This window comes from Polypterus senegalus, chromosome 14 (assembly GCF_016835505.1).
Source record: "Polypterus senegalus isolate Bchr_013 chromosome 14, ASM1683550v1, whole genome shotgun sequence".
NCBI lineage: Eukaryota > Metazoa > Chordata > Cladistia > Polypteriformes > Polypteridae > Polypterus > Polypterus senegalus.
In genome coordinates this window covers 87,566,686-87,590,948 of record NC_053167.1, presented here as the reverse complement: position 1 = coordinate 87,590,948, position 24,263 = coordinate 87,566,686, and the positions used below count along the sequence as shown (strand labels likewise).

At 35.5% G+C, this 24,263-nt stretch overlaps 2 protein-coding genes across 5 annotated transcripts in view; one reads left to right on the top strand and one right to left on the bottom strand.

Annotated features, from left to right (window-relative positions):
* The first annotated feature begins 1,002 nt into the window (after positions 1–1,002).
* The window catches only part of LOC120514587 (tctex1 domain-containing protein 4), an 85,536-nt gene continuing 62,275 nt past the window's right edge, over positions 1,003–24,263 (top strand). The window contains exons 1-2 of one of the 2 annotated variants that reach the window (XM_039735054.1): positions 1,003–1,111; positions 1,264–1,368. In XM_039735054.1, coding sequence (XP_039590988.1) covers positions 1,303–1,368 — 66 coding nt within the window. In that variant the 5' untranslated portion in view covers positions 1,003–1,111; positions 1,264–1,302. Of the gene's footprint in view, positions 1,112–1,198; positions 1,369–24,263 lie in introns of both variants that reach the window. The other variant, XM_039735053.1, reaches the window with a different exon arrangement.
* LOC120514586 (BTB/POZ domain-containing protein 19-like) overlaps positions 13,202–24,263 on the bottom strand; it is a 60,575-nt gene continuing 49,513 nt past the window's right edge. For all 3 annotated transcript variants that reach the window (XM_039735050.1, XM_039735052.1, XM_039735051.1), the window contains exons 7-8: positions 19,158–19,283; positions 13,202–17,786 (exon numbers count right to left, since the gene is read on the bottom strand). In XM_039735050.1, coding sequence (XP_039590984.1) covers positions 17,649–17,786; positions 19,158–19,283 — 264 coding nt within the window. In that variant the 3' untranslated portion in view covers positions 13,202–17,648. The remainder of the gene's footprint in view (positions 17,787–19,157; positions 19,284–24,263) is intronic.

Sequence of the window (24,263 nt, the reverse complement as noted above, 5' to 3'; positions counted from 1 at the left end):
TGCAGCCTGCCTTTTTTCTGTTGTATTTAAAGCTACAGTATACTCTGCTAACCAGTAGTTGTAAGCCCACAACTTACTCTGCTCTTATACGTACATTGCCTGTTGAATTTGTTTTCTATTTCACCTTTCAATGACACTATACTGCCAACAGAAAAATAACGATCAGAAGAAAGAACCATAGTCAGGAGACAAAAAAATGAAGAGAGAAGAGAAACACATGGTCTTTTAACTTGTAAAGGTCAGAACCAAAAGAGCATTTTAACCAGATTTACAGAACCCTACGTGCTAACTAAATGTACACAAAAAGATTTGTTTACCCAAAAAGATTTAACCTCACTAACGCAGCAAAGTGTCTTGCACAATAACCCTAAGATGGACGATGAGGCCTGCGTGCCACAATCTTTTATACTAATAGCATAGTGCCGTCACACAACACACTTCCAACAGTCATGCTGTAGTGATGGAGGAGCATAATAAACAATAACATGGCCACAACCAAAGAAAAATACACAAAACAACTATTTGTGTATTGAATCACAGAAACGTTTTAATAATAACAAAATTAACAAATACATTTAAAATAAGCAGAAAAGTAGACTTTGCAACTGCCAACATTCTTGGCTAATGACGGTTGGAGATGTGAAGTCTCCAGAGTGTTCTTGGCCTCCTCTTAACAAAACTGGGGCTGCAGAGAAAAGCAAATCCTGTGAAAAACATCTGGATCAGTGAAAGGCCATTATGACATGTCAAATTTAGAAAGCCTCCTGAAGTAGGGCTGAATTGAGTGCAGCAGCTACATTTGAACTGCCATGGAACATTCAACATCTCTCTTGCCACAAGATGAAATAAAACCTGGGTATATTTAGAATTCAAAATAGTTTTGAAAGAATGAACAGTGCTGCCGTGAAATGAGTCAGGTTGTCGATCCTTTAACAGCTGATGAAATAGCCTAAGTAATCAGTAAGTCACTGGTATGCCATCCAGGATTGGCTTATGCTTGTCGCTGCTCAGACAGGCCTGCACAACCATCAACTGGATTAAGTTGCTGCAATAATGGATGAAAGGATCACTGAAAGCACCATCAAAATAACAGGCTGTTGTTCCATTCTTCGTAAGTATTAATTGCATATTTAAAAGTTTCTAAATATTATTGGTAGCAAATAAATGGATTAAAACTGAAGTGATAATTTACTTACAGGTTTCTACTACAGGATTCCCAGTAGCATTCTTGCTGAATCACTTTTCTACTTTGATACTTGTCAGACCCCTTGCACATGAAATGCATGTTGATACCAGAGCCACATGATGAAGAGGTGTCTGCTAAATCCAAAGAATTACCCAGGGCAGAGGACATGGGTCCAAAATAGTGTAAGTATAATTTTGGGGGAAAAAAAATCTATTGCTTCTGGCAGAATTTGCCATTGTAGTGTGATTACATCTGACTCAACATCTGAGTAGGCTCCCCAGCCGTCTGCCAAAAGAGCTACCGGACATATATAGTTGCAGACCCAGTAAAACTCACATATCAAATAATGTATTTGCCTTCTTACTTATTTTTGTCTCATAGGCACCATTTGAGTTTTGTTCAAGAGACAGCAACTGACAAATTTAGTATTGGTATGGAGGTACCAGACATACTTACTTACTCTGAATAAAACTCACACATAAAGGAAGATATTAGTGTTTTTAGGGTTACCCAATATGAAGTAAATATTCTAGGTTTATTGGACATACTAGACCCTACCCTAAGTTAATTACATTTATACAGCACTTTTCTCACTACTCAAAATGCTTTACATTGACAATGGGGAGCCAGTTCAACCAGCACCAATGTGTTGCATCTACCTGGATGATGTGACAGCAGCCATTTCTGTGCCAGTACGATCACCACATATTAGCTATTAAGTAGTGAAGGGCTGAGTGAGATTGTTAGCCAATAAAGGATTTATAATTAGAGGGCCAGACAGTGAAAGACAATTTAGCCAGGATATCAAGGGACATCCTGCTCTTTTAGAAAGATGTCCAGGGAATACAGAGACTAATGAACCTCAGTTTTATGTTTCATCCAAAGGACAGAACAATTTTTTCAACACAGTGTCTCTGTCGCTGCAGTGAGGAATTGGCATCTGCACACAGACCATAAGGTTAGCATCCCTGATGTCCTCACCAACACCGCTTCGAGCAGCAATCCAAATTATTCCTAGCTGGTCCTGCCTTGCACCCAGTGTTGGCTGGGATTGGCTACAGCAGACCCCCCATGACCCTGTCGTTAGGATATAGCAGGTTGTATGATGGATAAATTGATGGATGGTCTTCCTTCCAAGCACTGGCCGGGCCCAAACATGCATAGATAGCTTCAGGTGGATTATATGTTCTGAAGTACAAGTGGTATGTCTGCACTTTATTCAAATGTCTTGTTAACAGAGTGTGTATTAGAATGAATTATGGAAACGCAGCTCTAGATCTCAACCTTCCCCTTGGCAAAGAGTGTAATGAAAGCATAAGTGTGGGAGTTGGCAATTGATCTTAAAAATCTGAAACAAAAACATCCTGATGATGTACATAAAGGACACTGTGTTACAAGTTATAATATACTGTTGTTTGCAAAGGTTTTGACACCCCAACTCAAATTCCATGTTCTATTTATATTTAAGTGCAAAGAGGTTAACACATGAGGTGAAGTTATTTCTAATTATAAATTAAGAAATTATTTTCACATTGTTCTGTGGTGGCCGAGCTATTCTTTCTTCTGTTTGTTTATCACAACACTGAATTCTGGCATTGCAGTGTAAATTATCACAGCAGATTCCATTAAGCGGTAATGTCCCATCAAGTGTCACCCAAATAAAGCCAATGATGGATTAGAAACTCTGCTTTTAAGGTTCTCTGATAGATTTGACTGCAATAGAGTTCTATGCAGGACACCTCTGAAAAATATGTTATCAACATACTGCATGATGACCATTGCACTGTAAAAAATGTAGAAGGCAATAATTAACAAAACCAAAAATGTTAACAAGCCCCCTGACTTACCAGGGTCCCAGGCAATACAGATGATAGCAATGATTACTAATGCAGCCCTTCCCTCCATGATGTGTCACCCTGGAGCACATTTGGTCACCAGCTTATGTCACCAGGGTGTGCTATAAGATGCTACTGGGGCTTTTCTTTTTCCTGAAGAATGTAGACAATATAATGTCTCCTTGCATCTTGCCCACCCATGTCACTTAAAATAGACAGTATTTCTTTATGTGTACAGTTCTTGACCTTGCACTTACTGATGTTTTATCTTCTATATTGCTTCTACAGCATGAAACGTTCCCTTTGAGGATAAATAACTATATAATTGCAGATTGAAAAAAAACATACAAATATGAATGTGGCACGTGCAAAGCTCTAGACAAGCTTCTAATTGATTCACTAATGATTAGAAACCTTCAAAACAGACTGAAACATTAAACCCAGCATTAAGCTAAGAAAAATAATTCCAGAGGTGAAGGAATCCTGCATCTTTGACCATTTCAACCTCTCAAGATGTTATCTCTGCTCTCAACAGATATGGATTTGTCTAGGCAGCCAACTACAGAAATAACAATTAAAAGAAAGAAGACTAAATATTTTAGCTTTGAATCATGACTGTAACAATAATTCAGAAATTCAAGAGGGACAGTTGATGCTAAGGTAAGATTGGGTAGCCAGTGAAACGTGTCTGGTAGAGCTGCCTGTAAATGGACCAGATGTACAAAGCTGTGCCCACATATCATTGCAGAGGACCTGCAGAACATCTTGGCTGAAGCTAAAGTGGTTCACAGTTCCGAGAAAGAGTCATCAGTAAGAAACCTGTTCTACATTACATAAAAAATGCAAAAAGAATGAAGTATGCAAAACAATACTTTAATAAAAGGCATTCATTGGAACAAGTTGCTGTAAACTGATGAAACAAAAGCTAAATCTGTTGGCCTCAAAATGTTAAAGAAATGTTTGAAGTAAAGATCAACTTGCCCACAGTGAGCACAGAAGTTGGCTGATTATGCCTTCAAGCCAGTGGCACAGGAAATATTGTGTGGGTGGAAGTAAGAATAGACACATGTGAATATCAGCAAATTCTAAAAGCTAACATCCCAGAGTCTTAATATACTGAAAGTGAACAGAGGTTGGATATTTCAGCAAAGAAGCAAATCAAAAATAATCAGGAAGTATTTACAAGAGTGAAGGAGTAAGGTTTTGGAATTACTAAGCATATTACTAAGACTGCACTCTTTCAATTAAGACACATTATATGAGTTATATCTTTTATAGCACTGCAAGATGCTTAAAATAAACACATTCTCTTGTTTTTAGCTATCAAGATTATTGCAATGCATTCTGATCAGGATTACTAAGGAAAAGATTTAAGTCGACTTTCAATTAGTCCCAAGTGGCACCAGCAAAAATTTTAACTAAAACGAGAAAATATGAACATATCACACAAATCTTGATATCATTACACTGGCTGCCTGTTTCCTTTAGGATTGGTTTTCAAATATGTTTAATTGTATATAAGGTTCTAAATAATCTAGAACCTTCTTATATTTTGGGCTGCTTGTCCCTGCACATTCCTAATTTTAATGTTAGATCCTATAATACCGGTTTGCTCAGAATTCAAAGTGAAGTAGAAAAGAACTGAAAAGGCTGTTTTCAGAATCAAAGAACTAAAAAAATCAAGAAAACTTTAGCGTTAGACATACATCAGGCCACTATGTCTGACTTCTTCATAAAATTAATAAACCTCTTTATTCTGGCTTTCATGATCACAACAGAATTACTAGAATCCCTAAAACTGCATCATACTGCAAGGAGAGGAAACTTGATTGTTCTCATTAAATGCAATTCTATTTGCTGTTTTACTGGCTGGTCACTTATCACTAATTTTGTGTTTTCTTTTTGCTGGTACTCTGCGATGGTGGTATGCACCCATGACCTAAGCATTCTAGAGCCACCTGCAATGCTGGGAAGATTATGAATACCACAGAAGTATCCAGTTCATGGGACACATTCATGGACTGTAGAATGTCCAGATGGGTGTCAGCAGTGTTTTGGCTTCGGAACACCTACAGGTTTATTTTCCGCCAATTGGACTTTTTATTTTCCTGTTCTCTCACTCGGGTCCTAATCTGGATCCTGAGTTAGTTTGTCGTGTGGCGGGTGCGGCAATGCACTGTATCAGTGCGTGCTCCTAACCTCTCTCTGTAGTCATTGTTTGTGATTAAGATGGACTTTAAAACTCTACTGTTACAAATAACTGCTCTTCAGTCTGTGCTTTCTTTTTCTGTGTTTAGCTATTAATAATATAAAACACTCTGAGCTACTTTCATGTATAGAAAACAGGATATAAAAATAAATGTTGCTGTTGTCGAATGTCTGTCCCAATCTCCTGAGTTCAAAATAACTGCAGCTTAGTGGTAAGATCTGAAATATGGTGGGCATGCAGGAAAACCCAAAAATATTTCTGAGTTACAGTTCTGCCAGAAGAATAAGGGCAAAAAGCAAACCTTAAGCAAGAATAGAGAGTCTCTCAGCTGGCTATTAGAAAGGTTTTAGAGTCCTGCATATTTTCAAATCGAGGGGTTAACTCAGTACCCACTGCAAGAAGGGACTAACTTTTATATACGCTACCCTCACCGTTTTAACATTTGAAATATTTCATACTGGAAAGTTAAAGTGTATACCCTTAAGAGTTATTGTTCACTTGGATTCTATGACTTGGATGCCCACTCATTTGCATGCAACTGTAGCCTAAACTTACAACACAATGGCTTGAATTTAGAAAACTATCAGGAGAGTCCAAATAACCTTCTCTGGTAACAACCTGAGCAGATTAACATTTGAGGTCTAATTTGGCCAGAACAGTTGTACAGACACTTTAACAAAGAAAACTCAATGGAAATAAAACACAGTGCTACCAAAGAAAGCTTACATTTTAAGTATATTTTGTTATAAACCATATAAATTGTGAGTGCCATTTTAATAGGTGTCTTAAAATTAGTGAAACTAAAACAAAAAAAACTTTTTTTTTGTTTTCACAAGTAAAAACATGTGAACCTACAGTCCTAAAATAGAGTCCTACAAAAGCCTAGATATGAACAACAGTAAGCTCTCCACCCTTTGTTTACAAGCATAAGAACTTACACTTCATTATGAATTCTGAACACACAGATATACCATGCCATAGGGAGTTAAATTTTTCTGCCCACAAGTAAAGTGCCCATCCGGTTGAATGCCTAAAATTTTATGAATTTACAAAGGCCATAAGCTTTCAATTAAGATGAAGATCAAAGTTCTATATGGATATGGATAGATAGATATTATTATTATTAACATTGATTAATGAGTGTGGTCAAGCAAGGTATGATACAAGGTGCCCACTGAGTCACCCTTTTTAATAATGGATTCAAGGACAAAGTAAATAGCAATCATTGGTATTTTGCAGATAAACAAAGAAATGATGAGGCTGCAGTGCCTCCTCTAAACAAACAGATGCTCACCAGAGTATTGAGTCTGTGGTAGAGCTCCATCCTGTGCATGACCTAAGCCTACTGGGAGAGCCTCGGGTTTATAGTGCTCTGACCAGACTTGGCGGAGTCAGTTACCCTCAATGGGTATCTTCTCGGAGCTGTGGGTAGAAACAGTGATGTCGCCATTAATCCACCATGCCACATCATATCCTAGAGCGATAATGCTTATCTTGGCTAAATCCAGAAAGTGACTCTCTGATGCTCATATATGACAAGAGAATGGGGAGATGGTGCCTTAATTACTGGATGCCTGTTATCTTTAGGCTACAAATGTTTAGATCCTCTTTGCAGCTTACCTGAACGGACCTCGACCTTTTCCAGCAGCTGACAAAAATTGATTTCTAAAATGTTTTTAGCTGCAGTTTGACTCAGAATATGCTAAAATGCCATAATGGCTGCAGGAGAAATCTGCTGATAAACCTTATTCAGACATCACACTGCTGTTACAATCTGCAATGTTACAATTTATATTAATTGTAAAAAAAAAAAAGGGTCCACTGAACACAACAATGTGTGGCTTATTTTATCAAAACAAAGTTCAAATCAGATTGACTTATTAAAGACAATTCAATTTAGCACACAGCTTGGTGGAACTTCAATCATTTATGCTTATATTTGCACTCTAAGAGATGGCCATCTTTATGTTGTCAGAAAAAATGCATAACAAACTACAGGCCAGAACATTTTATGTTTTAATTTTATATTTCTATTATAAAGTTACAATAGATGCACACTTTCCTCAAAATAAAAATCTAAGAAAAATGCATGCCTTTAGGAAAAAAAATGGTCAGGTTTAACACCAAATAGTAAACAATAAACTGGTGTCACCTCATAGGTTTGTCAAAGCTAATATGCCAGAAACATACACAGAAATAAACACATTCAGACTTGTAATCACACTTTTATTTTTAACCCAGACTCCTTGGCCAGACTCTACAACACTATTTAAACTGCTGCCACCCTATGAATAGATTCATTTCCATTGAAAAAATGTTTGTCTGGCTCACTTTTGTCTGGTGACCAGTTGCAGCTTGTTGAAGGAGTGAGCCACCTCTCGTCAGTTAGTAATGTGTTAAGGGCTGTGCTCCTTAAACAAAGAGCTAACTAACAGATGGGGCTTTCTGGACAGACTCAGCTCCAACAGCTGCTCTTGGGTCAAAGATCAAAACATTGGCAGCTGGGAGGCCTTAAGCAACTGCCAGACATTTTTTTCTTCCCTTTCTTCATGCAGGTGTTCCAAATATTATTAACTAAAAAGAGCCAAAAATCTGTATAAATGCTACACAAAAAAAAGATTATCGTTGAAAAGGATAGGGAATTAAATAATGTGGTGAACAATGGAGAAAAAAATGTTTTGAAGATGCAAGTTTGTATTCTGAATGCAGCACAGAGTGATTTTCTTTATTGACTCAACATGTCAGAAATATTTTTGCATAAGGTTCAGGTGTAAAATGATTAACAAATGTTCCAAAAACACATAAATACCTTTCATGATGCGATCACATTCATACAGTTTAAATAAATAACATTGTAGGATAAAATCCTAATTTATTAACAAACACTTGACACAAACCTATTTTAGAAAGACTAAAGAAAAAGCTATCAATTTAAAATTACAATTAGAAAAACATTTGTTCACAAAATGAAAAGTAGTTTACTGACATTTCCTTATCTTCTGAATTAGTTTCCACATTAGATTAAAAAAAAAAAAAGCATGATGAACATTTAACAGACATTTGCTATCAATCTGAGGAGTAACAAAACAAAATCTTTATAGATAAAAGAATAAAGAGAAATTCCGTCCAAAATGGAATGAGGAAGATGTGGTCCTTTACATGGCCTATAGATAAAATGCAGATCGTTAGAAAACACGCAATTCTGATTACTTGTGGCGATACGTGGACTGGGTTATCTGACACAGACACCTCTCCCCTTTGGAGTTTCCCACATCAAAAAGTAAAATAGCTTTAAGATATTTTTTTTCTATGAATAAAACTTGGTAAAGCACTTCTGGCATTTTGGATCCAAATTATGTGAAAAGGCATTTTACTTTGTTGTTATTATCTGTATTCCTATTAAAAACTGATACATATATAATGTATACAACACACACAACAAACTATGAAGAGTTACAAATTAACAGTCAAACAGTTTAACAAATGACAATGTTCATTTTAACTAATTATACAGTGGTGTGAAAAACTATTTGCCCCCTTCCTGATTTCTTATTCTTTTGCATGTTTGTCACACAAAATGTTTCTGATCATCAAACACATTTAATCATTAGTCAAATATAACACAAGTAAACACAAAATGCAGTTTTTAAATGATGGTTTTTTGTGTTTACTTGTGTTTTTTGTGTTTACTTGTGTTATATTTGACTAATGGTTAAATGTGTTTGATGATCAGAAACATTTTGTGTGACAAACGTGCAAAAGAATAAGAAATCAAGAGGGGGGCAAATAGTTTTTCACACCACTGTAGTTTTGAAGGTAAACAAAAGAGCCAATACCTACTTAGATATATAGATTTATATAAAAACAGAGGCCAAATAAAATACAGCAGAACTGCTAAGCATGTTTTGTGATTCAGACATCTGAGGGGAAACTGCAGTATAAAATAGTTTATTCTAATCTCAGTTTTTCTTTCTCAATGAGTCAGCCTCCTTAATGCAGTCAACTTGAAGACAAAGTGCTGCCTTCTTTCTGGCAAAAATTAGAAACTGTCAGGAGGAAAATCATTTAGAAACATACTAAAAAACAAAATACAACAAACAAATAGAAAAGCACCAACGTGTTCTACTGAATATTGGACAAATCAGCTGAACTGGTGTGAAAGAAGTACAGTGCTTTTATGTTCATCTGGAATATGCCTGCTGTAACATCAGTAGTAGGATTACTGAAAGAAAACTGTGAAATTATTTGTCATAATTTTGACCTGTCTGATAACGCTAGAAAAGACTTTCTCAAAATAGATTATGTGAGTGTGGTAATGGAAACTGATAAATAGAATAAACTCCACCCAAAACATTTTCCTTGGATATAAAAACAAAATCTTACATTAGAGCAAAGAGTACTCTGGGTGTAAAAGTGCTAGTGCGTTTACTAGAATAAATTAAAAAGTGAATTCAGATTAGCCAGAATGGTTAATACTGCTTCCCCACAGTATCCTGGGTTCAAATCCCACACCTGGCCTTTGTCTGCATGGAGTTCGATATCTTCATGTTTGAGTGGGTTTTCCTCCTTGATCTCTAAAGACATCAGCTTGGCCCTGTGAAATGTGACTATGGGTGCATGCATAAATGCATCATGTCACAGAATACTGCCTTGTCTTGGCTTGTTTCCTACCTTTCTCCCTGTGCAGCTGTGATAAACTTAAATTAAAAAAAGAGCCTATCATTTATAACTAAAGGAACATTTATTGAAATACTAGAAATAGATGTTAATCTTATTTAAAAAGTTACAATGTTGAATCTTCTGATGATTTTAACTGTCAATAGATTTATAAAATGTTAATTCTTACTTTTTAAACAATGAAAATATTGCTGATGGACTTGTTTTCAGAACAGCATTATCTCTATATTATTAAAAAAAAATCTTGGAGAGGCAGACTAGGGAGACGAGACGTGATCTTCTCGGAAGACAAGTCCTGCGAGAGACACTTTAACTTGCTCCCAGCTCTTAAAACAATGACAAGCGACAAGCAAAACATGCAGCTCGCCAGCAGTAGAAAGCCAGCAGATGATCGAACCACTTCTCCTTGTGTGCGTTCAGTCACCCTAACCCCGCTCTTCACAATGCGAGTGGCAGAGACACAAAGTGGCAAAAAGGACAGCAGGTGTACAGGCTTTAAAATGATCGATGGGCAACGCAACAGCAGCAGCAACAGAAAGACAGCAGATGATCTCCTTAGCGTGCGTTCACAACGCGAGCAGTGTTATACGTCCCGTAAGAAAGAGATTTAACCACGCCTGGGCCCGGAAATAAAGGACAAGTATTGTTTTTACAACATCACGCATGACAAGGCAGTGAGCCATCATTTAAAACAAGTCCACGAACATCTAACCTAGCAGTTGTTGGATTGCTTTTGGCAGACATGCATCATGTATTCCCAGCTCTTAAAACAATGACAAGCGGCAAGCAGAACAGGCAGCTCGCCAGCAGCAAAAAGACAGCAGATGATCCGATGACATCTCCTTAGCATGCGTTCAGCCACATAGACATATATAGATAGATGCCGCATTCACTGTGTTGCCCAGTCGACACGATACATCAGCGCATCTCCCATATTGCGAGTGGCAAAAGTGCCATTTAAACTAATACAGGTAGACGTGGAAACCAGGTTTTCTGAGGAAAAAACAATAACGTTTAAAACAGTATCGTTTACATATAAAAGATTTTGGCAAACCGTTTAAATGCAATTATTTATATCCATTTATACACTAATAATGGCAGTTATTAAATAATAATAAAAATTATTATTATTATTAAATAATTCCTCCCATATAAGTAACATTTTTCGGACTGCCTTCTTCCATCTCCGAAACATTTCTAGACTTCGTCCTGTTCTTGCGCAACACAGTACTGAAGTATTGGTTAATGCCCTAGTCACCTCACGTATAGATTATTGTAATGCTATTCTATCTGGCATCCCACAAAAAAGTATCCATCGCTTACAACTTCTTCAAAATTCTGCTGCCAGGATAATAACCTGTTCTAAATCCACTGAACATATTAAACCTATTCTCTCTCAACTTCACAGGCTCCCGGTTCACTACTGAATACAATACAAAATACCGCTCTTAACATTTAAAGCTTTCCACACTCTTGCTCCCCCCTGCCTCACTGATGTCCTACAGACTCCCTCTCGCTCACTCAGATTCTGTAATTTGAGAGTATTCAGTCTGGCAATATGGTGCAGTGTTAGTTTGCGGAAGACAGACACAACTAAAGACATGAGCATAAAATGATAGTTGTCAATTTTAAACTGTGTTTCCTCAATGTGCTCCTTGAAAAAAAACACATCATCTGAACCAATCTCAGCCCGAATAAATTGATTGATCAAATATACACTGACAGCTTGCCTTAATGTCGACTGTTGGATAACGCGCTCAGCTACTTTGACCACTTTGACTGTATCCTCAGAAGGAATCATCAAACCTACTTTGTTTTTTAATGTAAGCAAGTGGTAGCTTTGATCATATGATGCCGGTACAGCACCTGTTACCAAACTAGCACGGCACACATCACAGGACAGCTCAAAAATCCCACCTAAGGGCTACCTCCTACTGCTTCCCGAGGTGGGAAACCTTCAGAGTTTGAGAAATGTTAACAGCTAACAACAATCTACATAGTTAGTGACTGTATACGTTTAGCCAAAACGTTGTTTGGAGGCTCACTTGAGCACATAAATGCATAGCATTGCTAGCTCAGCCTGGCGTAGCTAAAGTTAAGATTATAAAACAGGCCAAATATAACCAAAACAATTGTTCTGCCTTACCTATGAAATATAATGCCCCGGGATCTGGTTTGGAGCGTACAGCTGTTTGCATAATCCCAAGCAGCACATGCATGAGGCATCTTTATCCATTACTTCACTCCTCAGCAGTGCCACTCGCAATATGGCGGCGACATTGACGTCCAAGGCTGCTGGTCATACGGCATCTAGTAATTCTATGTTCAGTCGCCCCCTACTAACCTTAAATTAACAAGTTTTAATATGCATATCATTGTGGAGTTTACTAATGGTAAGGATGACTAACATTTTATTTTATGAAGATGTTTATGCTGAAGGAGCATTTTTACACTTAAGAATCATTCAGATCAAACTCTGCAATTCTTTCAAGTGCATGTTAACATATAATAATACATATGTTTAAAACACAAATTTATCCGATTAACTTACACAGTCAAAGCTGCTCTACTCATCTATTAATGTATTTGCTGAACACATTTTATTTAGTACAGGGGGACTGAATCCATCAAGCCTACTTTGGGTGCAAACAATAATAAAACACCACTGAATGGAGCACCAGTTCTTACTGGGTGCATGACAGCATAAACCTATATACCAGACCAAAGCAGAGCTACAAACCTTTGAGATATAAGGGAAACTGAAGACCACATAGAACGACTATTTGGATTTGTGTCAACAGTAGCCATAATTCAGGATACATAAAAACTGAAGTATATTATGACCCAATGACTGTACATAAAACGAATAACTGCTTTCATCCTCAAAATTAAAGAAAGAATAATGCAATGTCAAACAATTGTATATTCTTTAAATGATAAAAATAACAATGTAAAAGACTAAAGATGAAGAAATAATATTTTTCAAAGTGAACAGCAGAAATACATATCTAAACATCAATAGAAATGTCAATGTAATTAATAGCCCCTAAAAGACAATATACTACAATCTAAATAAACATAAAATTACACCTAGCCATTTTTAAATTAGATTACAGTATCCATAATACTTAATGAAGGAATTAAAACAAACACTTGAGTAGAAACTTGAGCACTTGTGTACAAGTATAGTTTGAATCACTTTGAGCAACTGTGAGCGATGAAATGTAACTTCTGTTGATTATAAATATATATATATTTTTTTTAATTAAAAACAGCAGACCACAAATTCAAAGGAATAATTTATTTGTTTTGTCCATGCTTACATTTTATTATTGTCATTTTTTAAGACCATTAGTTACTTATTTTGCTAACAGCCCAGATGAAACATTAGAATAAGAGCATATACTTTATGCTATAAATCAGAAACTTGTGCAATACTGATCAGTGGGAGCATCTCAGCTATGACCAGTAAATAAGTAGCGGCACTCCTCAGCAATCAAACCATTGGTAATAATTACAGAATTCATGAAGGATTTACAAATCCTCTGACTATTCATTCTATAAAACAATGTGTTTTCAAGATACAAAAGACAGTGCAAGTTTATTATAAAGTACATAAACAGTGTTGGAGTAAAAAAAAAAAAAATAAAATAAAAATCTGTAAATAAAACATGACCACTCCACAACTGCCGGTTATTACATACAAAAATAGATTTGTAAAGTATTCAATGTGAATATAAATATAACTGAGGAAAAAAAGGTTAACATTTTTTCCTTCGTAGATGCACGTTGATGCAGTACCTACTGTACACTAACTTCCTTAAATATAACTAAAAACTACAATAACCAGGCCTAAGCAGTCAAAATCTTAAGCCTGCTAAATAAGTAGTTTTTCTAACCTGCAAAAATTAGTTTTGTTAAAAAAAAAAAAAAAATTGTTTGAGCAGAAAACACATACAGTATAAGAGTTTAGACGAGCAATGAAACACATCTAGAAGAACTACTAACCCAAGATATGTGTATATAACCACTATGCCTTAAGTTGTAAAAACAGCAAAACCATTTTATAATAGACAATTCTCACAAGTATATGACATATATTTTGTAATTTACATAAAGAACACCGCAATAAACTAAAGTTTATGATGTGAAAACTCAGCAACCATAACATCAGGCAAAATGATTTCTCCATTACTATGATTACAATTCAAAATTCAGAGTTTTCCCTTACATGGAGTGTGTATGTCCTATATCAAGTATATAACATTTCATACAAAGGCTTCACTTTGCTGTGTACCTCAAATTAATACTAAGTAAATATTAGTAATTCAATTGTAAAGGTTTAAAGTCACTGATAAATACTGCTGGAACAGTCCAGCAATAATAAAATTATAACACTGAACAAATTAGACATGCAATAGACAACCAGTATAATACATAAGAAATAAACTGATGTCATGGATACACATCTGGTTAAAATAAGGCTGAAAATGCCATTGTTCTGTTTATGTATTATATTTCATAATCCACACATTAGTGACATGCTAGACATTGTCCAATTCAACTTAACTCATTGTTCAATTCAATGCCAGACAATAAAGAATGGGGATGTGCCACGTTGGTCAGACATGCAAGTAAGAATTGCAATGTACTTTATACATATAAGAATATATTTGAACTGGAACAGTTGCATATTACAGTATGTGACAAGTGATGAATGTTAAATATTCTTGCCAATTTATGTAAAATGTCAAACAGTATGGTAAAAAAAATAAGGTAAAATGCCTGGCATGTTTTAACTTCTCAATTATCAAATATATGAAAATATGTAAAATAACTCAAACCAAAAGCATTTTATAACAAATAAGTAAGGCAGTGTGGTGTAGTGGATAAGACTTTGTATTTCAAGCCCTGAGGTTGTGGGTTCAAATCCCACAACTGACATTGTGTGAGCAAGACACGTCACCTGCATGTGCTATGATTGTAAACCAAAAAGAAATGTTACTAATTGTATCTTTAAAGTTGCCATGTATAAGGCTTAATAATAATATTAATAGTCCACCAAGTACTGTACATTCTCATAATAAAAATAGCTAAAATCACGATCAGTACTTTGCAAGATAAATGCTAAATTCAGAATGTGGTATTCTTTTCTTTTAATTTTTTCATTGAAAAAAAAAAAACACCACAGTTAATAGCAATGCTTGTAAAAAATTGTTTCAGACAATTAATAAATTAATGGAAAGGTAGTAATAAATGCATCACTTTTAGTTACTTTTGCAATTTACATAACATTTTATAAATGGTGCTCCTTGACACAGTAACTTTAACCAGATGACTATGGGATAATTGACCTACACTGTTTATATAAATAAACAAAGTATAAACTAATGATTTCAAGTTACTTACCAATTATTGCCTGGGAGAAGTAATAATAGTTAACTGATAAAACTGCATTCACTTAAACTGATTTTGTTAAGTTTACACTATACAAGAAAACTGTTGCCAAAATTCTATTGTAAGCCACTCAAATCTAAAGAAACTGGCTTCTTGAGCAACTACTGTACACTTTAAGGGGCTGGCACTTCAATTTATTATCTGCTGAACAGACAGTATAATTTTGGGTGGATAATCAAAAGCAGCTTGTGAACTTCTAATATACATGGAGGTTTCAAGTTTTAAATAAAAGCATGATGCACAGAAATACACACACTAAGGGAAGATGTAAAAGTATCTAAGATTAGAAACAAGTATTTAATTTATATATTAAACATTATACAATAAATTCCAATTTTATAAGCAGTGGAAAATCAAAGCTGCATATGGTGAAGTTGTATGTTGCTTCCAGAGAATAATAATAAAAAAAAAAAAACGCATGGTACAGGTTATAAAAAATACATCTACGACAGACAAATTATATTCTTCAATTTCTGCACAATTCTATTTTTCTATTTTGAGAAGGGTATGTTTTAAAGATGATGGCAGAATAATAAAAAGAAAAGGACATAACATAGAAGCAACCTGCTGGCATGATGGTTAGCACTGCTGCTTTGTAGCTCCAGAGTCTTGGGTTTAAGTCCCAGCTGCACTCTTTCTATGTGGAATTTGCATGTTTTGCCAAGTGGTGTTATTTTTATGGATACTTTTGCTTTCCTCCCTCATCCAAGAGATGTGCAAGTTGGCTTAACTGATGACTATGAAATAGCAATGGCTAACTGCAGTTGGATGAGCATTCTAAGGACTGAATAACATTGAAAAATGTTTGTTACTGGATTAACCAAATTTAAAAAGGATGTACTGTATAGACAGATCGCAATTTCAACCAATCAGTTTACCTTGTTGGTAATTAAAATGGTTATGTGAATAAAGTTCAATTGTACGCATGGAAAAAATAACCAATTTATTGAAACTAACAATTGTTTTTTTTAACATCATAAATCATCTGCCTAAAATTCAGACTACCCCTTACCAAATATTTGCATCATGACAACTTTAGTAACATCTTTTACTTGTAAGTAATTTAGTCACGAATCTCAGAGATTAAAATTAAAAGAAAAAATATAAAACCTCATTAAGAATGACCTAGAACCACTGTCCTTCATAAATCTTGTGCCAGTTTTCATACTGTGCTATATTTTACTACACACGGGACCGATATTTGGAACAGTTAATTTAGAAACACTACAAAGAAAGAAAGCAAAAATCTAATCATATCTAAAATATGTCTGAAGTACCTTTCAAAGTAGGATAACTATATTTACACAAAATTGACTGAAAAAATGCATTCTTTGCTTATAATATTTAACTATCAAGACATGTGAAATGATTAATGATTGTTGACAACTGAAGTAATTATTGTCATCAACAATGAGTATCTTTAAGACCACCTACAGATGACTAGCGTGAAACACTTCAGTGGTTAAAAAAAAGGTTATCAATTTCATTTAAACTCTCTAGATGTGCACTTCTCTTTTTAAATTCAGTGAAAATGTTTTATGACCATATAGTCCTAGTACAAGTTATTCTTCTTATGACTGCATTTTTCCTCTTGAATTTAATTATGACTACAAATATTTGTATTTATTATATTTATAGTATTCAATATCCAAAGAGTACTGGAAACTAATATTAAGAAATTATAATACTATTAAGGCAGGAATATGACAGTAATTTCACTCCTGTCTATTGTTTCACCTTGAAAAGATATGGCTTTGAAAACATTATATGACCAAAGTAAACATGATTTAGTACAATATTTAATACAAGACATAAAAAGTATAAAGGTTTAGTGAAATAGACTAGCTTTGGAAAAATATTTTAACAAATTTCAAGGATCTTAAATGTAAACAGAAAGATGCAACAATTAATTGATAATTTATCAATACTACAGCAAAGATAACTGATTTTAAATTTCTAGAAAAATAAGTCAAAATAAATAAATAAATAATATAAAATTAGCAAAGACAGAGAAATAACATAAGACTAACAACACAAACATTGAGAACTTGTGAAAGACAAGTGTATAGCACCTGCATAATGATTGCTGCTTGAAAAGACAAAAAAATAAAACCCTCAGAACAAGTCTGTTACTTTGTCATTTTGTATACTGTACACCTTGCATAACAGAAAGGCAGCTGTTCCCTTTAATAGAATATATAAATAGGAGGAGGAGGTACACTGTATGTATTTACATCTCCCTATGAACAGAAATGGTGATAGGGATATTTCAACCATGACTTTTTCATTTATGTGAATGGTTTAAGTAACGGTGGTGTTCTCGGCGTCGGGTGCCCTTGCGTCTCTGCAGCAGATGGGATTGAGCCCCTGGGCTCCACTTCTTTAGAGCATGAAACTTCCAGACTTCTGCGATCTGCTCCACCTGTCAGCCACAGAGAAAAAAAAATTGTTAGCTAATCTATTAAAATCAGTTACCAAAACAAATGGGAGGGGTCAAGGGTTTGTGCTGTGCGCACTAATCCTAGCGTTAGACGTTTCACTCTGTGTCCTTTGTATGAGGTGACAATGAAAAATGAAAAGGTTTAACTGAAGCGTGCCTAAAAAGCAAAAAAAAAAAAGAAAAAAAGAAAGAAAGAAAACCATACATTACACTTTACTTGCTTATTTTTTTGTTATCATTCATACAAAGTAAAACACAAACTTTATTTTGTTCTTGATTTAAAGTATTAAGCAATGAATATCAGTTGCCTAATAAATTACTCTATTAACACCAATCTTACAAAAATGTAAACTTTTAGCATTTATTCTTTCATTTAATTGCAGTAAGTAGGCAAATAGCTGTCAAAATTAACTAAAACCTAAGTAAACAAACAAAATTTAGAACAGGGATGAACTGTTGAAGGCACCTCCAAATAAACACCTAAAATTTACTTCTTGTTATTCTATATCAAAACTTGAAACTAAAACTGGTTAACATCTGATCATTTAAACTTAAGACCCAATTATAGTTAAGGACATGGAAATCCATAGTATTTCTCACTTAACTGATTAAATAAAATTTACGTTTACGTTGGAAAAAAAACATTGAAATACTGATGAGTATCACAGAACTATCCAGTATCTGGTGTTTGAAATACACTACTGGAAAGGGGGATTCTAACAAAAAAAGCCACTGAAGATTTTCATAACAATGAACACCCAAGATTATATCCCAGCTGACAAAACCTTTTATGTTTGCATCCTGAAGAAGAAAACTAAGCAGCCGGACATGTTTATGCTTATGTGTTGTAGCATCTGCATTTAAATTACAGAAGGACACTGCTGAGATTCAAAGCATTGAAAATCATGGCCCTGTATTAATCATTTGTCACACACTAGGCAGACGGCATCTTAAGGTACATTCAACAAATCCATCTGACTGCCTAGGTTATGCCCAGCCAAAGGTTTTAAATATGGTAAAACTGGAACAAAAATGTGGCATAACAATTTCTTTAGCCCTGAATATTTACATCATGCAAAGCATGTTTTTTTTTTTCTTTTTGAGATGCACCTGCTCAAGTTCAATGCATATTAGAAACACATCACACTAACAGGCAGACATGGTGAGCAACAATGCATAGGGTATTAAACATTTTATTAAATTATATAAAAATGAAATTGGTTCCTTAAAGATACTAGAAAGAGTTAATACTTTGCACTTCTGTTTAAACAAATGGTTTACCGCATGAATGCTTGAAATCTTTTTAAACCAAACTTTAAAAAATATTTTTAAATTTCCTACAACAACGCTTACTGGAATTAGATTATCTTTATGGTTTTCATTTTCAAGCTTGGTGAGCTCTTCTGGAGACAGCAGAAAGAGTCGCACCTCCCTTACAGCTTCCTTAGCTACTTCGGCAATGGGACGCTCTAATACCAGCTGAAAAAAATTCAAATAGGAAAATAACACCATTAGGGAAATGCAATGCAGAATGTTGGTAAAAGAAAGTACTTGTAAAATGGTCAAGGAGGTAGGAAACATAGTATTCACAGATTGGAAAGAAAAAAACAAAATGTTTAAACAAAACAAGATGTTTCAACCAAACAATACAATAATTTAATATTGTAGCTGGTTTGAACCATCTCTAAACATGGTCCAGAAAAGATGCCATATCTGCTGCAATGCATCATCCTCAGATAATAAAAACCTGCTATTCTAAAGTACAGTACTGTTAATACACTACAACTAAGTATTTAACACTGTTGTTCTATCAACATACACCACAATACTTTAAGATTTGGGTCATAGCTTCACTCCTTAAAGTAGACTTTGGATTTCCTAACTGGCAGACATCTATAGATTGACAGCATCACTTCTTCTACACTGATCCTTAATCTGAGGATCCACAAGGATAGTACGCAGTGCTACCCTGCAACACTCTGTTTACGTTAGACTGTGTGGTCAGACAGGGTTCTAATTTCATCAATAAATTTTATGGTGACACCCCAACCCAAAATATAATGGCTAACAATGAAGACACAACTTGCAGAAATTAGATTTGGCTTTTGTTACACTGGTGCCAGGACAAGTCAGCAGAACTACAGTGAGTTGCTAGTCATAAACGTCTGGTGGCAGACCGTACTCTTGTCAGTTTTGTCTTCATTCTCTCCTCCACTAATATATCCAGCATCCAGGATACGACTGCATCCCATAACTGAGCCTATCTTCTTAATTAGCTTGTTTAATTTGTGGGCCTACCATCCCAGCACACCACAACACAGAAAATCGCATTGGCCATTACAGAGTTGTAGAATATGCAAAGAATGTCCCTACCTGCACAAAAGGAATTTTGCTCTGTTGTTTCTTATATTGTTCTTCTGTGTTATATAACCAGTCTAGCCTGTAACTGATGTGCACCCACAAGTACATGTAGCAGTGCACTGGAGAAACTATAAAACAAAACTGATAGTTTTGCCAACTTTGTCTAGCTGGAAATAAGTCACGTGAAGCAGAAAGATAATTGCCACTTCCATTCCAATGTCTGTCCAATAAGAAAACCGCAGTGGAATGAAGAGGTCTTTCAGAAGAGGCCTCATATTGTCCAAGACAAACCACGAGAAGGTATTCATGATTTGGGACATATGGACCATTGGTCTGAAATCTTCAGGTGAAGAGGCACCTGCATATTTGAATTCAGAAATCAAAAAGAAAGAAATACTTCTTGAAAGATGCATTTGTGAATAGGTGTTTTGCTGGAGACGACTGATAATGAGTCAAAAGATCTAACCCTAGAAAAAGCCACGTACAACTGACTGTGGCTGAAGACTGGTTGTTGCAGATTAACGCAAATCTTTGTCCTTGGGACTTGTTGATAATCATGGAGAAGGCAAGTCTGAGTGGGAATTGTGTGCGTTTAAATTTAAAAGGGAGATTGGTGTCGGAAGGAAGGAGAGAGATTCTGGGAATGAAGATTGTTTCAGAATTTTGGACAGCGATTAGTTTGCACTCAGTAATCTCTCATATACAGTATATTTCTCTTCTGGTTCGTCCTGCTTCCTCTTCAAACCCGCCACCCCCCACACAGCCCCCACAGCTTTTCTTGATTCCTATACCCTTCCCCACGTTGCCTGCGGCCTCCCATACACCCCCACGCCACTTTTCTCGATTCCTAGTCCTCCTTTGGACTACCACGTTCCCCGCTCCTCTCTCATGATTCCATTGATGTCACGTCACCGCCCTATACCTAGCCTAACCGTGTGACTGTTTGAAGAGGATGCAGGACGAACCAGAAGAAAAATATATATAAGAGATATCTTCTAATCTGTTTAAAAAAATAAAAGGATACTTCAAATTTTGAGCCATCACACCATGAATGTTTCAGTGATATGGTAATTTATTAAGTACTAAAAGAACACAGACTGGTTTACACATAGAGAAACCTCATGCATGATAGTGATGCAACAAAATGAGACCAAGGATATGACAAGCATAGCTAAAGTCTGACTTGAGCAGTCCTGCCACTTTGATTCAAGAGGTAAAGCTAACCTCCCCTGCTGGCAAAACTAAACAAGATAAATGTATGAATATTACCTAGGTTTATAGATATTCAAAGGTGTGACAATGTCTTTTATAAACAGCGAAATGGTGAGGCCAGAATTGTTATGTTTGCAGTATGCTTAAGCAATCTGTATTTGAGGTAAAAGGTGAACATGGGATAAATGTATAGAACATCGCCTTTTATCTCTGAAAATTTTTGCACATGTACTCTTTAATGCTTTGGAATAAAATGTTCATGCCAACAGGACTCTGAAATAAAGTGCTAGGATAAATGAAAGGGATAAATTTCAACTAAAACATGGAATAGGTTAAGGTACATTAAAAGGAACAAAATGCAGATAAACCGTGAAATTATCACTTCATCTGGGAAAAATGGTAGATATGGTGTCACTATTTAGGAATAAACAGCCATCTCTGCAATTGGCTAATTTATCCACAAAATGCCTACAAGACATACAGTACTTAATAGTGTGTCATTCTGCAGCAATATATGCTGCCAGAACAACTGAGACATTGGTGATGGGGAATAAAATGGAAAAGTCTTGGATCTAAATATGAAGGCAAAATCACCCATTCTAATTGAGCAAACAACACATTTTATTTGCCAAAAAGGAAACAGTAGCCATTAAACACCTCAGCATAAAGTGGGTACAACGAAGAGCTTGGCAAGGAATCTCAAAAGCACAAAGAACTACACCACTCATTTAAAATATGGAACTAATGTAAGAAGTATTTTTAGACAGTTATCGCTGCTGATCCAGTATAGATCTCTAACCCTTCTAGTATTTAACTCATGGAAGTTATTTGGTATCCAGATATTTACAGACCTCAGCATTGGCAATCTGTATGCATTCTTTGATCAACTATGTAGCAAATATATATACAAAAAAAAAAACTTACAAACTATAAGAAAATGAACCTGCTTAACTTCCCTTATCTTCAATCAGTATCTAGGCCTGAATATACAGTACTTTAGTCATAAGGAGAACATTGAAGGTACATCTAAACTTAATCAACTACAGTACCTTCACAACTACCTACCTGTGCACCTCTAGAAGATATTAAACCAATAATGTGAATGGGGCTTCTAAATTATTATGTAAAACAATGAATGGAGCTCAATCATTCATAACATAAACTCCTTGTCAATCTAGGCACAGCATTTCAAATTAATGTTAAAATGTTACATTGTGCACATCTTTCAAATTAAAATTACCTAAATATGTCTACCCTGCCGTTCTTTTTTATATTCTGTAAGTGCCTTGAGCATGGGAAAGGCGCTATATAAATAAAATGTATTATTATTATTAAGGATTAAACCCTCACTGTGAACAATGTCATTAAGCACTCACTAGGTCAAACATTTTGGTAGTGTACTCAAGAAAGACTCTACTGAGAGAAAAAATTAACTTATTTGTCAGTGTGGAAAAGCGTGTTTAGGGGAATGTTGCAGTGTACAGTTTTTTTTTTTAATTTTATTGATTTTTTTTTTTTAAATCACACAACATTCCATACAAATAGATCAATTAAACAAGAATAGGACTGAAAACAAATCAACCCCCACCCCTGAGAAAGACAGCATGGGCAGAAGAATAAAACTTAAACCTAGTGTGACAATAATACAACACAGACATCATAAAGATTTGGGAATGCCACCCATGTATTGTTTTCCCGGCTGCAAAAGTTTAAGTTTTTTAAGCACGATGTGCATAGAACAGAGTTCACTACAGAACTGACTATAATAGACCAAGATGGATGCTTTAAAGGCCCGTAGAGGAAATGATGTCATCAGAATGGCCGGAACAAGAAGTGACATCAGCAAAGGGGCCGGCTTCAGAAGTGATCTCAGCAAAGGGGCCGGCTTTGGAAGTGACGTCAGAAAAGGGGCCGGCTCTGGAAGTGATGTCTTCTGAGACGCTGGAACCTTGCAGGATTTTTTAGGAAAGGTCTGTAGGGAACTGAGAAAGACAGTCAGCGCACTCTGCTTCCCCCGGTCAGATGTTTTATTACAATTACTCAGATCCTTTAGCTGCCTCCTACTCGCACGTGTGTGACACTAGTAAAAATAAGTAAATAGATAAATTACTAAGTGAATATAGATAAATGGAGAAGAAAAAGAAAAAAAAAGACAATGGGGAGAGAATCTGCTTCCTCAGTGCTTTAAAAGCTTATTTTAAAATGTTATTGATTTGATCCTGCAAGGTTTTGAAAAATTTCTGCACAGATCCTCTAAGTGAGAATTTCATTTTTTCCAATTTCAAATAATATATAACATCAGTTACCCATTGACTTAAAAGGGGAGAATTAGCATTCTTCCACTTGAGCAAGATAAGTCTGCATGCCAATAGTGTAGTAAAGGCAATTACAGTTTGTTTGTCCTTCTCCACTTTAAGCCCATCTGGAAGTACACAAAACACAGATGTTAATGGGTTAGAAGGGTTTGCGACACCAAGGCTGTCTGAAAGGCATTTAAAAATTTTGGTCCAGAATGATGTTAATTTGGTGCAGGCCCAAAACATGTGACCCAGTGAAGCTGGAACTTGATTGCAGCGTTTGCAGGTTAGACCTTGCCCTGGAAACATTTTGGACAATTTTAAGTGAGACAGATGTGCTCGATATATAATTTGGTGTGGAATAATTGTATGCTTTGCCTATATGGAGCTCGAGTAAATTCTCTGCATTGCTACCTTCCATTCCTTTTCTGATATGTTGAGTAAGAGATCCTTTTCCCATTGTCCTTTTGGATCTTTGAAAGGGAGGGACTGTAAAATGGTTTTATATATTGCAGAGATGCTGTCTAAGTCCTTGAAACTGATCAATATATTTTCCAACATAGAGGGAAGTGGGAGGTGAGGAAAATTG